At 36.5% G+C, this 14904-nt stretch overlaps 3 protein-coding genes across 12 annotated transcripts; 2 read left to right on the top strand and 1 right to left on the bottom strand.

Annotated features, from left to right (window-relative positions):
• Window positions 1-290: 290 nt before the first annotated feature.
• ago (F-box and WD-40 domain protein 7) lies at window positions 291-5690 on the top strand. 6 transcript variants are annotated; one of them, XM_033473025.2, is made up of 9 exons: window positions 311-642; window positions 755-916; window positions 1215-1451; window positions 1543-1772; window positions 1848-1950; window positions 2036-2554; window positions 2639-3046; window positions 3190-3505; window positions 3591-5690. In XM_033473025.2, exons 3-9 carry the CDS (start codon window positions 1245-1247, stop codon window positions 3752-3754), a joined length of 1947 nt encoding a protein of 648 aa, XP_033328916.1. In that variant the 5' UTR covers window positions 311-642; window positions 755-916; window positions 1215-1244; the 3' UTR covers window positions 3755-5690. The 6 variants fall into 6 exon arrangements, with proteins under 6 accessions (XP_033328897.1, XP_033328924.1, XP_033328916.1 ...); XM_033473006.2 differs by lacking the exon at window positions 755-916 and having other exon boundaries at window positions 291-418; window positions 1286-1451; XM_033473033.2 differs by lacking the exon at window positions 755-916 and having other exon boundaries at window positions 307-418.
• Window positions 5691-6878: 1188 nt separating this feature from the next.
• Window positions 6879-13772, bottom strand: LOC117221775 (ecto-NOX disulfide-thiol exchanger 2). Of its 2 annotated transcripts, none has more exons than XM_033472984.2 (10): window positions 13643-13772; window positions 13120-13381; window positions 12429-13021; window positions 12099-12316; window positions 11813-12007; window positions 11528-11711; window positions 9810-9916; window positions 8308-8502; window positions 7911-8220; window positions 6879-7816 (listed from the first exon to the last, which is right to left on the bottom strand). In XM_033472984.2, the coding sequence occupies exons 2-10, from the start codon at window positions 13377-13379 to the stop codon at window positions 7599-7601; spliced, it is 2280 nt and encodes a 759-aa protein (XP_033328875.1). In that variant the 5' UTR covers window positions 13380-13381; window positions 13643-13772; the 3' UTR covers window positions 6879-7598. The 2 variants fall into 2 exon arrangements, with proteins under 2 accessions (XP_033328875.1, XP_033328867.1); XM_033472976.2 differs by having other exon boundaries at window positions 13511-13649.
• On the top strand, window positions 13390-14902 carry LOC117222041 (N-acetyltransferase 9-like protein). Of its 4 annotated transcripts, none has more exons than XM_076522013.1 (6): window positions 13390-13409; window positions 14029-14138; window positions 14210-14266; window positions 14342-14482; window positions 14559-14653; window positions 14718-14902. In XM_076522013.1, the coding sequence occupies exons 1-6, from the start codon at window positions 13405-13407 to the stop codon at window positions 14838-14840; spliced, it is 531 nt and encodes a 176-aa protein (XP_076378128.1). In that variant the 5' UTR covers window positions 13390-13404; the 3' UTR covers window positions 14841-14902. The 4 variants fall into 4 exon arrangements, with proteins under 4 accessions (XP_076378128.1, XP_076378125.1, XP_076378127.1 ...); XM_076522010.1 differs by lacking the exon at window positions 13390-13409 and adding an exon at window positions 13718-13857 and having other exon boundaries at window positions 14231-14266; XM_076522012.1 differs by lacking the exon at window positions 13390-13409 and adding an exon at window positions 13718-13857 and having other exon boundaries at window positions 14342-14449.
• The last annotated feature ends 2 nt before the right edge of the window (window positions 14903-14904 follow it).

Genomic DNA, 14904 nt, shown 5'->3' with positions numbered 1-14904 from the left:
AAAATTTCTATATCGACCCTCGCTAACTGATCAAGCTGCGATCTGGAGGTATGCAAAGAGTAGAACAGTAGTATGTACGTTATATTATGAAAACTCATAATTTCAAAAGATTTATTACCGATTTTAAAAATTGATTATTCATCCCAATCCACAACTTTCAATTGTGAAATCAATAAAATATTTATTCGTTAAAAACTCGTATAATTTACTCATTTATCAAATTAATAAATGTATAAAAATATTATACATATATACATAATTCGGAATATGTATATCGAAGAATAACTAGAAGATAAATAGTGGATATGCGGCTTACGAATGTGAACGCATGTGCAACAGCTACCTGTCTACGAAGCACCAAGTCCGAAGAGATAAAAACCTCGGGGCTACTTAGAGCTACCGATGGATCTTTCTCCGTGTTTGTACCTGTTTCTTATTTTTATTTCACCAGTCGAGTTGGCCTAAATCTTCGATCGAAAAGTTCATTTTATCGCACTAGAATCTGGCGAAATTTTGATAAATACAAAAAAATGCATGCCGCAACCATATGATAGAAATATTAGTCGAAACTAAGAAACTTGGATTACCGTCGTACAATAGTTTTACAATAAGGGTGCCACCGAAGAGAAACATTTAACCTAAGTATGATTTGCCTATTCATCTTTAACCTTTTTATTTTGTTCTTTTGGTATTTACAATAATCTTGCATAAATATAGGGGTGTGGCTGACCGGTTCGTTCTTTTATTATTCTAGGCTATGTTCCAAGTCCAATTTAGTTCTAAGATTCGTCTAAGGTTAGGATTCGTATGCAGTTGAAAGGATTATTTTTCATTCTTTGGATGTAGTTAATGTCAACATGTTTTTAGTAATATCTTCAATTTTAAGTCCAAACAGATCCATATTCTAGAGCGTTACGTATGTACTTGAAATAATGATTTCAGCCCTTTTGTACTCTTTTTTTCAGTTCATATAATTTTAATTCTACTCCTTTGTAGTAGTTCTATGAATGAACGATTCTGAAATTTTTACGATTAATGCCTTCATAGCCTTTAATTTTGTAAGCATAGCCTAATTTTCTAAAACAATTTTGTTGAATGGATAGCAATATCCTTCTTCTTTTCTACATTTTTCTGTCGCTTACAGTGTACAAAAACTAAGAAGAATTAAATTTTTCCTTAAATTTAAGAAAAAAATTATTGTTTCATGCGTCTAGGTAATATAATATATCAGACATAAGCCAGTAATGTCTGTCCCTTCTTCGTCGTCTAATAAAATAACTGACAGTAAATCAGGTGGTATTAGTCCAAGTCCTGCAGAGGGTACCGAAGGTGTGCCAGGGCCTAGTTCCTTAAAACCTATGCATTCTGTTTTACTACAAGATGGAGAGTCTGAAGATTACGGTGAAGACGGCGAGGAGGAAGAAGACGATACCAGTGAGAAAGATAGTGAAGTGAGTTCTATTTTTCAGCTGTCTGTGTTAAAACATCAAGGCAATTGTGGATTAACACTGTCAAATTAATATCCATGTATAACGATATTAGATCAGTGACAATGGGATATTCTGTGACACGGAATGCGAACCTGACATTGACAGTACTAACTGCTCGTTGTCTGCATCGCAAACACAGTCTCTTGCACAAAGGGTACAGAGTCCTATTTTACATACCTGTGTACCACTGGATGTTGTTCAACCTCAAAGAAAACGTAGAAGCGAAACAGAATCAAGTTTACCTTGTAAAAAACTTAGTCCAGAAGATAAATCACATTCGATGTAAGTACCATAGAAATGATAAAGTAAGATGTTCTTTTTTCAATAAATTATTGTGCACATGTTTACTATTTTTAGGATCATTAAAAAATTAGACGACAAGAGTAAACATATGAGGTGTGTTATTCCAACAAAAGATAATCCACCACCCGAAATGAGTGACTGGCTTCTTCAATTCCAGGTATGAGAAGACATAGTTAAAGAGTTGAATAGGTATCTCGTTTTTAACATAAGATGAAACTTCATAATATCGATATTAATTGCAGAGGTGGTCAAACGCAGAAAGAATGTTAGCTATAGATGAATTAATTGAAAGGTGCGAACCTACGCAAGTGCGGCATATGATGCAAGTGATAGAACCTCAGTTCCAGAGGGATTTCATATCATTACTGCCAAAAGAGTTGGCCTTATCGGTATTAGCTTTCCTAGAGCCAAGAGATCTTCTGCGTGCAGCGCAGACGTGTCGTAATTGGCGATTTCTTGCTGACGATAATTTGTTGTGGAAAGAAAAATGCAGAGCGGCTGGAATAGAAAATCTAAGAGATTTACCTCCTATGAAACGAAAGAATAGTCGAAATTCTGGTAATACATCGTCACCATGGAAGCAAGCTTATATGAGACAGCACAATATTAAAATGAATTGGAGAACGAAACCAATTCGTACACCCAAAGTTTTAAAAGGTCACGACGATCATGTGATTACGTGTCTCCAATTCTCTGGTAATCGCATAGTGAGTGGTTCGGATGACAATACTCTTAAAGTGTGGTCTGCTGTCACAGGCAAGGTAAACTGATTGATGCCTTTTTATGTCATGCAATTTTGGTTACTTCTTGCTTGTCGTTATTACACTGTATGTACTTCCTTGTAGTGTCTGAGAACATTAGTAGGTCACACCGGTGGTGTATGGTCCTCTCAAATGGCTGGTACTACTGTCATTAGCGGTAGTACAGATCGTACATTAAAAGTATGGAACGCTGAAACTGGCCAATGTATTCATACTTTATACGGTCACACGTCTACAGTGAGATGTATGCATTTGCATGGTAATAAAGTGGTTAGCGGCAGTAGGGATGCTACGTTAAGGGTGTGGCAAGTAGATACCGGTGAATGTTTACACGTGCTCGTGGGACATTTGGCAGCTGTTAGATGTGTGCAATATGATGGAAAGTTGGTAGTCAGCGGAGCTTACGATTATGTGGTTAAAGTTTGGAATCCGGAACGTGAGGAGTGCCTTCATACTCTACAAGGACATACTAATCGTGTTTATTCCCTCCAAGTAAGTAATATTATACGTGTAACGATACGTTTAATAATTCATATTGTAACATTTTATCAGGGTTTTCAAAGAAAAGATTTTGAGATCAATTTTGATCGATCTATTTGTTCCACATTCTATATGATCTGTTTCTTTTGTGTCAGTTTGATGGTGTACACGTTGTTAGCGGTTCTTTGGATACAAGCATAAGAGTATGGGAAGTTGAAACTGGTGCATGTAGGCATACTTTAATGGGACATCAATCGCTCACATCAGGAATGGAATTACGTAATAATATTTTGGTGTCTGGAAATGCGGATTCAACAGTGAAAGTTTGGGATATTGTTAGTGGCCATTGTCTTCAAACACTTTCTGGTCCAAACAAACATCAATCTGCAGTCACTTGTCTCCAATTTAACAGTCACTTTGTGATTACTTCGTCCGACGATGGCACGGTCAAATTATGGGACGTTAAAACTGGTTCGTTCGTGCTTTGTTGGAAAATTTAATAAACATTTGTTATCATTTTTACGAATACTCTTTAAAATTGATTTGATCTTTTCAGGCGATTTTATAAGAAATTTGGTAGCACTGGAAAGCGGTGGAAGTGGTGGTGTTGTGTGGAGAATACGTGCAAGTGATACAAAACTGGTGTGTGCAGTGGGTAGCCGTAATGGCACAGAGGAGACCAAACTTCTTGTACTCGACTTTGATGTAGAGGTAAAATAGTGCACTTTTTTGGAGATGAAACTGCCCTCCTCTATGACTTCTGTACATACTCTGATTAGGTAGCGCAAACAATCTCTTGTACAATGATTCATGTATTACGTGGCGTGATTGTGATAAGAATGTATGTCGATAACCTGAAGGGAGATCAGAAAAAGTCAGGCATGATCTATAGTTGCTGTAAATGATCTCCGAAGTGGTAGACCGTTCAAACCGATGGCATTAATTATATTAATTATGGAGTGTATTAATCATGGTGTACAAATATGAAATTTCAAAGACTTAACAAATTATGAAGAACGAGGAGCTTATCAGTGTACTATTGTATTATTGCTGTTATGAAATCTAAAGGAAATCGCTAGTAATTTAAATGAAATCAGCCCACGTTAAACACTACGATTACATAACGATTTGTACGGGCGTTTAGGAAAGTATTTTTAAACTACAGAAAGAAAGATTTCTTACCGTATTTGCCAAGCTTATAGATCAAGGAAATATTGCTTAAAGAATCTCAAATTTTCAAAACGAAATGGAAGGTTCCAATGAAAGATAAAACAAAAAACACAGAAAAAGCAAAAGATTCGAATAAAATTATGAATTCGGATAAACATAATAATAACAGTGAAATAAAATGACCAAGTTGGTAGATATTTTTCAGTTACATTGATTACTGTGAGAATTATATATGATTTATTCGACAAGACAAATGTCACTTTGAGTAATTTTTTAATGAATCGTGTGCTGCTTTCCAGTCAACCTACATATTTTGTTTCACAAACATCACGTAATCAGTCTTTATCGTTCAAAGTGTCCATAAACAAAATGCATCTAATTTTTTCGATTTGAAGACTCTTTTTATGAGAATCATTGCGATTTCTAATATTTCATTTGTATCAGTGTTATCTTGCATTAGAACTTGTAATATTTTTTTTTATTTTATTCGTTGATTGAAATATCAAACGTATTACTAGCAACGAATTTGCGAAATAATTTTATATAGAGAACAAGATCCAATGTTATTCGACTTTGTAAAATGTACAAATTGTACCACGATCGTTTCTTTATCAATCGATACGTATCTACATGTATCAAAATTGTAGTGTTTTTCTTATGGTTAAGTTATTGTTGATTGTAAATAACCATATGAAAATATTTACAAATTTTCGAATACCTTGAAATTTTAAGTTCTATTTGCTCGAGATATGATTACTAATTTTTGTTATTATTTGATAGTATAAGTAGTTATCCAAGAATTATAATGAATATTGTTTATTAATTTTGTATCTCTATACATGTAGATATTGTTTCCACGTTATGTAAAGATAATTGAAAGGTTGTAGTACAATATGTAGGAGTGTTCTGTTCGTCGCAAATATTTTTCAGACATTCAATTATTTTCTGCACATAAAGCATTAGAAATTCATTTGGCAGTCCATCGAACAACCAGAATTATTCCGTGATAGTAATTTAATTGGATTATCAAAGCGTTAATATTTAAATAAAGTATATTAATTTGGACATTAGCAACGAGTCTGATTTTTCTATGGACAATAATAAGAATTGCAGACTTCCTGTGCAATACACACGAATAATTGAGTAAATTATATAATCGGTTATACAAGAATAACAAGTACAAATACTAAAATTCTTTGAGGTACCATAGGACTATTCATAAAATTTTTCATACAAGATTTACCATTATAGAAGTTGCATATATTTTACAAAAATGTTATTTTATCAACAGATAAATAAATCGAATGTGCATGTACTGTCTGTAATCGAAAATATGGTTCGTGTAAATGCAATTTTTATTATTGAACCTAGGATATTCAAAGAATCGTGTTTTATTTGTATATTGCTCAATAGTTTATATTTGTAATGATGTGTTATCTGTTGTATCATTTTTTATAAGAAATAGAAAATGTTGCTGCATTTTAAATTTTGTTATTTGTCGTTTTTTTTAATCGTTTCGACAACTCTAAGCGGTATCAAATACTTGGATTTTTCACAGAAAAATCATGTTTCAACGACAATAACAAATGTACATTCTGAACATGGAACGTGTACAAACTGATTCTTTTCCTGTATGTACTCCTTTTGAACTGTGTAGAGGCCACCGCATCTACATCGATAGACAAACGTGTCTTGCTCATTATCAATCGTTTCCAGTTTATTAACCAATATTCTTGCGTATACTGGAGTATTTTCAGAATCTAGCTCAATTTGCTTTCGTACAGCATCGTATTCTCTTCTCGATTTTGGATCGCGCAATACATTCCAAGCTTCCGAGATACGTTGAAAATTTATTCTGTCAGGTTCCAATAGATTTTTGTCGGGATGCAATTTTAAAGCTAATGCATGATATGCACGTTTTATGTCTTCGGTGGTAGATTCTTTCGTACAGCCAAGTATATCGTAATAATCTATCGAGTTCGCAGCGTACATGTTCTCTCTCTTTACATCAATGACGTCGTAATTATGGAATATTTGTGAATTTACTTGGTACACATAAACCAAGATAGATAATCGGCTAACCTAAGAAACGTTATACGCATCACATTGTCGCATCCGTGTTAGCTTTGTGTATCATTTCATGACATTCGAGATTGTAAACATGTGCATACTCTTGTATGCGAGGTTAGAGGACGCCAAGTGTTTAGGTAGTACAATATGTGTTTCAGAATAGAAGAGAATTAGGATATTGTTTTTTTGCGGTTCGTATCTGTATCGATATTGCTATCGGTATCGACAAAGATTTACAGAACTGAACACAATCAAAACGAACGTGTTTACGTTCTTTTCGTGAACATAAATTTTCGACGACTGACTTGGATTGACTGCTATAGTTCACTTTTAGCCCTCTGCTGGTAAGTCCAGAAAACCTAATCGGTAAGATTCGAATACAAATCAATCGTCTTCTTTATTTCCTAGTCGACTTAACTTTGAAATTCATTTCGATGATAAAAAGAGCTACAAATAAAATTGCACAATATAGTTATGAAAACATTGAAAAATTGATTTGATTACGATACGAAGTGTGTCATAAGAACAGCAATAATGTTTTGTTCGAAAATAGAATAGAATAAAATAGAATGTACACATATGCTGATATAAAGATACACGCTACTACTTTTGTACATTTACTTGCGTTGATAATAAATTTACATCAAACATTTTTTTATTAGGATTACTCGAGCTGAAACGTACGAATACGTTCAACCATGAAATATATGTAATTGTTGATATAAAAAGAACGATGCGTTGACGATATGTTCAACTTTCGGACCTATCTATCGATTGTTGAACTTTGTATACGATAAGTGTAAATGTAGCTATTCTTCATTTGTATGAAGCTAATAACTTATAACATTGGACACATGTACACGTCGATATACGCAATATCGTAATAGCGCAAAAATAGTAATTACCAAACAATTTGAAACGTTCCGTCTGCATTGTTTACGGAACATACGAATTTGCGTTCCAACGAAATTGAACAAAAGACACCGTCAAGAAATTGCAGGTAACCGTTCGATCGACTTAATATCGTCGATTACCAAATTGATACAGGCTACTGGAAACTGTTCTGTCTTTCTTATCCTGTTCGTTGGATCAACAGTCTTCCATGCGAGATTAAGAAACTTTTTCGTAAGTTGAACGACTAATTATCAAACGAATAACCTATAATTGAATTTACAGATTTAACTTACAAACTTTTGGCAGGTCGATTGCATTTTAAAACAAATTTCCGCTAAACAGAATATCAGAAGATGAAAAGCTGCAGAAAAGGAGATGTAACCCGATCACAAAATGTTAAAAAATCCCTTATTGAATCGGTTCATCAGTTTCAATGACTACGGTAAACGTTGAAACCTGAAAACTGCCAACGTCTTTCCATATTGGCTCCAATTCCAAACAAATCTTGCTTAAAGACTTGTGGAAATCGTTGCATTAGTGCTTCCACTTCGTTCGGTTTAATGCCGGGTTCCATTTTTTGTAGATAGGACCATAGATAATCTACGCTCGCACCAAACGGATGAATATGCAAAAACGTCGCTATTAATCCTGAAATCCCAAGGTGAGACAGGTCTCGGTTTTACAGAATTTCGAAGTAAAGATTTCAAGAACGAAGCGTCAATTAAAAATGTTTGGAAAGTACCTATAAGTTTAGCATCCTTTTGGGTAATTTGAACCGAACTGGATGTTAAAGTTAATTGTTTCGGAGTTCGGGGCTCCTCGTTTATGTCGTCGTCTTTATCCAATGTAATGATTTCGCTTTCTCTGGGTTCTTCCTTTTTAGTGGCATTCAATTTCACGGTCAAATCTTTGATCTTTTGATCGTCTTGCGCCTGCTGCTTTCTCGATTGCATCAACTGCTCTTGCATTCCTTTCAAAGTTTGCTGCAACATTTTCATTTGTTTCTCCTTGGCGTCAATATCGCTTTTTGTCTCGGATTTTAATAAATCGACCTACAAAACATGATTCTGTAATCGTTTGCACAGTTCCGTTGGAGTGAAGACTGCCGTGCAGAGATCCAGATGAACAAGCGTTGTCACCTCGTTTTTATAAGCTTCCAATTGGCATCGAAGACTGTCGTTTTCTTCTTTGAGTGCCTGCAGTCTTTCAGAATCGTCATGGACGTCCGATTGATTCCTCGATTTCTTGCGTTGCGGCTCTTCCTCGGAGTCGGATACTTCCATTTCTCCTTCGCCCTCCATCAAACTTTCTTCCAATTGCACCGCTTTGATTTCCTGCCATCGTAAGAATAAGTCATCAAATTAATTTCAATTCGAATCGTTCGAAAAAGATAACACCAAAAACATGCCATATATATATATATAAATATATATATGTATACGTATATGTATATGTATATATATGTATGTGTTTTTTGCGATATCGATTCGTCTCGCTGAATCTCTGAATCTCTGATTTTCGAAATTGAATCGGTAGCACGCGGTTTTGAGTATTTTGAAGCACGACAAGGGGTCGGAGATCCCGATACAGGTTTCCAGCGTGAAGAATTCGCGGTCAAGGGGCCGGTAGTCGGGTAGTCGAGTAATTTGGGTAATCGGATAGTCGGATAATCGGATAATCGGGTGGAGGAGTCAGACCCGTTGACAAAGGACGCGCGCTTACCTGTCTGAATCACCATGTCGTACAGATAGAACTTAAATCTCGTACAGAAGATCATTGTTATCCTACATTGGGACTGTAATGCGATTCTTTTCGACCGATGCGATGCTTTAGAGATAACGTTTAAATAACGCATTGGAAACATACGTGTGCGATTCTATGCCCCGAAAAGCTGTGAGTTCACCATTCTTCTCAAACACTATGAGAAATACATTTCGTTGAACAAGAACAGTGAAAGACAGGAAGGAAAAAAGAAAGAAAGAAAGAAAGATAAAAGAAAGAGGGGTAACGAGAGCGTGAGAATGAAAAAGTTGGTGTGTCCTAGAAGTTGTTGAAACTTTTGTGTGCGTTGTTTCAAGAACAATAGTTATCCTGAGAATGTCTTCCGATGCAGAAAGGAAGAGAGGTGTACCCTGCGTTTGTTCCGCGGTCTTGCAGCAAACGTCCGACATCCGTGATCCATGAAATCGAATCGTTGCTCGATCTTACAAGTATTTGGATCAGTAATTGGTTGGTTCGATTACCTGTTCGCTCCAGTCAATTGTATCCGTTCGACATAAACGGGACTAGTGGAAGGAACTCTACCCGTCCGTTACCTTTTTACATTCCGATAATCCGAATATGTTTACAAGACCGATCGTACAGAGAAAGCGTGTGTGTCTGGACCAGATTTGAAAAGCCGTTTTCAACACGTTCGCTCAAACGTACTTACCTTCATCTCGGAAAATAAAAGAATTTGCAAAACCCGCGATCATCCTTGTTTAGACTGATCGCGTGAATGCAGAAAAAAAGCTATGTCTCTCTTTGCGACTGTGGTTGATAAGACTTTGCCCGTGATCGATTACAGATCTCGTTGCCGTCTAATTGTAAAGAAAGTAACGTGAGTTGGTCACGCTGCTGGCGTGAAAATGCAAATACATACCGAGGATTGTTTCTTCCACATTTCGATGTTCTTCCGCTGAGCCTTTGTGAAGTGATCCCAGACCTTCTTGTGGCTGGCCGCAGTAAACACGCGTTCAATCTGACTGACTGTTGATGACATGGTCGCATGTTGCATACAAAAACACAACAAATCTTCTGTTGTATACCCTGCTTGAAACTCTACGTTCGTTTTGGTCTAATATGTTACACTCGTTATAGCGATCTATGCTTGACTTTGTGAAAGAATTATCTCTGATTGTCCTTTCTATCCTCCCTCTATTCTATCGTCCACATATGTTCGCATTGTTTACATTCCGTACGGAATAGATCTCAACATTAGCCTGGAACCCCTATTGCTATCGTAACAACGATATCGTTGATATCGTCGATATCATCACTGTATTTTAGTGAAATCCACTAGAAATCGTGCTATATACAACTCTACAAACTGTTGTCAGTAAATTACTTGCACCTGTATGATACGAGAGACATGTAACGTATATCGAAGCTTTTTTGAACCGGTTTCATTATACCGAAGATCCTCTTTGAGTTGTTCCGATTCGGCAGCTGATCAGCCAATCTTTTCAACATGTCACAATCACTGGCTATTTCCCTCGGGAAAAATACGCGCAATATTTATACGCCTAACAACTTACAACATGTAGAGTCTTCCAACGTAAACGTTAAGACGATCTTGAGCTACGATTCCTGCGACGAGAATAGATGGAAAGAAAAACGAGAGATGACATCTTTCGTCGTATTCTGAACATGCACGATCGCATATAATCTCTTAATCACGCCTGAGCGGGAATGATAGCACAATATCGTCTCTGTGACAAATGTTTAGCCCATCACCCTTAATCCTTAGCATTGCAAGCATGCAACTCTTAGATACACTAAGTCTCTAGGAAATGAATTCTCGTGATAGATCTGTGCTTCTGTTGTCTTTTTCGTTCGACGCTTCGTTCACCGTTAGCGCCTAGATGTACTCGTATAGTAACCGACAGTAGTAGACAGGATTTCTTCACCCACCTTAGATTTTCTCCTACTATCTTTGGATCGATCCTTCTACCGAGATGTCCTGATTGTGCATTCACCGACCATTCTCGTCACGTAATCAATTTCTTACGATAAAATACAATACAATACAATATGATACGATAAGATACTATACGATACGGTACACCTGATGTTGGAACTCAACAAGGATGAAATAGGCAATTTTTCAATAGACCCGTCTTAATTGTCGACCCGATTTTCTATCGAACAAGCTTTGTTCGCTATAAGATGCATTAATACGTATCTCATATTCGATATCAAATGAAATATTTTGTCCGTTTTGATCTTCTAGCCTCTGAATCTTCTTTAAATGTCAAGATCTTTAATATCAGAAACAACGTACCTTTCGTACCTACTATAACACGAAATACTGCAGTCGTTATAGTACATTTTGTCTCAGAATTTACCAACGATGGAAGAAGAAGAAGAAGAAGAAGAAGAGAAGTAGAGTACTCGGTTTTGTTAACACAAGACAAGACGCGCGATATTCTGACGTAATTGCATTTGCCCGCTTGTCGCAGGACTTGTCCTTATTTTATGGCAAAAAAAAACTTACCAGACAAAGCAATATGTATGTGGATTTGCTCTTGTGTACACAAAAAATGTACAATGGTACAGAGCTGTGATGTAACAAAAGAATCATAAATTGTATAAACGTACATTGTATTAGGAGTCCTTGCATCCTCCCCTTCATTAATTCTTTCGCCTTCTGAAGTTCCTCTTCGTACGCAACTTTCTCCGTAAGTAATCGTCGAACGTGAGAATTTGTCGACTGAATCATCGAATAAAACGTGTTGGCGTTGCGTTTAGTACAGTCCCCGCGTTCAAGCCACGTCACGACAACCTGAACCAATTGAAATCATACGTTCACCGATCAGCAATTAATTGTTCGCGTCGTCTATCATTACATGGCATCGCAATAGCAACATATTTTTTATTACTCACTTGCACCGCTTTCATAAATGTATCGTCCTGTTTGATCTTTTCGCAAATGTTCGACGCCTCGTGGTCCGTGTAATGTACAACCGGTGGTGGACTAGACGGAGCTCGTTGCCTTTCCTGCTCGACTCTTTCTCTATGTCGTTGTTCTCTTTGTAGTTGACGTTGTCTGCATTCCCACTCGTATTGATCGTCTCTAGCCTACATTTATTGAAATTGTAACATTATGTTAGTACAACATTATGCGATCAAGCAATCAGAAAAACATAGTACGCGTATGGGGATCGCAGACCTGAGCAAAGTCTACGTGTAGCCTGCCTGTATTCACGGAATCGCCGCTAGATCCTATCCTAACTCTGTACCCGGACAAGTAGATAGCCGCATCGACGCTGCTCTCAAGTACAAAACGAATGTGACAAAAATTTTTCTTCGAAAGACGCAATGTCGTTATTTCTCCGCATCTTTCGAATATTTCTTGAATGATCGTTTCTGTAATATTTTCTGGCAAGCCTGCAATCGATTCGAGCATTTTGAAAAATGAAGATATTTTCACATTTTAATACAGTGCACAATATAGAAAGATATCATTGTACACAATGATGAAGAAATAAAGAAGAAATACCTCCCACAAAAATTGTTCTGCACCCTGGAGGCCTTTCTCTGGTCGTTGGGGGCGGTGCATTTGGATTCGGTGGAAACAGAGTACAACTTTTACAATGTATGATTTCTTTGGTACCTTGTGTTGCCGTCGGTGGAGGAGGTAAGGCACCGCTCATTATTTGAGCAGCGTCGCTCATTATTTGTTCTGGTCCTAATATCTGTGCTCCGATCATACTACCGTCGTGCGACATCATTCCCATACTCATAGGACCGTAACTATGCGTGTGTCCCATGTGCGGACCTAGAGTCATTTCGCTCATCATAGGTCCCATTGGTCCCATAGGACCCATGCCCATTACAGGATATCCTACACCCATTCCCCAAACACCCGTAGCTTGTTCCATTTGAGCACCTATATTCGAAGTTCCGCTGGTATTCGACGATGGAGGAAGTTCATTACCGTTTGAATTATTATTATGACTACTATTGTTACTCGTCGAGGATTTTATACCGCTTCGTTCTTCTGGTCTTCGTTCCTCTCTTCTATCCCTATCATTTCTTTCTTCTCTTCTTTCCCGATCTCTCTCCCTTCTGTCGCTTCTTTCGCTTCTAGATCTATGATTATCGATCGCGCAAAAGTAAATAAAATGCAGATGTAATATTATGTCAGAATATTGTATTAAAGCAAAAAAGAAAGAAAGAAAAAAGGACACCTTCTGTTATCTCGATTATCTCTACCCTCCCTATTCTCTCTTTCCCGTCTAATATCATTCTTTTCACTTCTCTTATCGTTATTGTCATCTGAAGACTCTCTGGCTAGCGGAGGTTGATTTTTATTTGTGCTAAATTCTAAAGGTGAATCGTTCATTCCAGGCAGTGGTATTGGTGGTGGTAGTGGAGGAAATCCTTGACTAGCTAATTCCATAAAACTTTGTGGTCCTGCGATTGGAGCAAGCGGCCCCATAGGTCCCATACCTGGAAATAAACGATTTTCCTAAATGAAGTTAAGCACTTACTCTCGACGAGATGATTGTAACACGTTCAATGATATAACAAATTATGTGAAAAACGGCACAGTTGTACGGTTATGAATTCTGAACGTACCCATTGGTGGCATAGCAGCCGTTGGTACACCCGGAAAATTATACGCCATCTTTTCCGAATTGTTTTACCCTTCGGCAACTACGCCTCGAGTTACAATTACAAATGGCAAGAAAATAAGAGAAATGAATTTACTTGTTAAGAATCCTAGATCATATCAGTAGTGCAAACTTTGCATCCAATATGGCAGAACGACGAACGTAACCTCTTAAATTTTGAATATTGCAGTCGATTCATTCCCTCAATAGCTTCGATATCAACTAATCTTCGATTATGAAAGACAACGAATTTCTTAAAATTATTGGCACGAACGTAATTTTAGTACCTTACAAGGAAAAACATGTTAAAAGGCTGGTATCGTTAAACTACTGGTCGATTATTGACAATGTTTTACCCTAAAACAATTTCCGCCATTTTTAAATTGTCTGTCACTCTTACTCGTGGCAGAATGTACATTCAAACTTGTCGGATTCTTTGTTTTCATTATGGATTATTGAATTATTTCACTACTATTTTTTCAGATATCACGAATGGATGAAATCACCAGAATTACAATATTTCACCGGTTCGGTCGCATTAACGTTGGAAGAAGAATTTTGTATGCAACAACGATGGTGTCAAGATCAAGACAGTGAGAGTAACCGTTTGTTTCCATATTATGTCATAACATTTGTACTGATTATTTGTATTTATTTGTTACAGAATGCACTTTCATTATTTTAGAAAAGACCATTTTTTCGACGACCTCCGACGAAATAGGTATACAAAACGTTTTTAGTTCATTCGTTTTTCGAGTCTTTGTCTTCACTGCACAATGATACCTATCAATTTCAGAAGCTATGATCGGTGATACAAATTTATTTTTCAATGACCCGGATCATGTAAATACCGCTGAAGCTGAAATTATGATAGCAAATGTTGCTTATAGAAATAAAAAAAGAGGTTGGGAAGCAATGATTTTAATGTTACTGTATGGTATATACTTTACTTTTCATTATTTTGTGAAAAGTAATAATAATTTCACATGTAATAGAATCTTGTTCATTTACAGGGATTGACAAGCTAAACGTAACCAGATACAGAGCAAAGATTAAATTTGACAATGAGGGAAGTATAAAGATGTTTACAAAATTACAGTTTCGAGAGGTAATATCAAAAAAGAAATCTTATTCTACTTTAATTTATTATTGTAACTTAAATTTATTTCTAGGTAGAAAAAAGCCAAGTTTTCCAGGAAAGCACCTTTGAGAAAGCTGTAAATCAGGAATGGAGAGGATGGTTATATTCTGAAATTAAGGAAGCAATTCATTACGACGCTTACAATGAAAACTAATTGCCTTGTTTATAATGTTATATATTTTTTAAGAGAGTTAATATAAAGAAAGACCTGCTTTAGA

This window comes from Megalopta genalis, chromosome 1, assembly GCF_051020955.1.
Source record: "Megalopta genalis isolate 19385.01 chromosome 1, iyMegGena1_principal, whole genome shotgun sequence".
Lineage (NCBI taxonomy): Eukaryota > Metazoa > Arthropoda > Insecta > Hymenoptera > Halictidae > Megalopta > Megalopta genalis.
The sequence above is the reverse complement of the archived record's forward strand: the minus strand, read 5'-3'. Positions and strand labels throughout refer to the sequence as shown.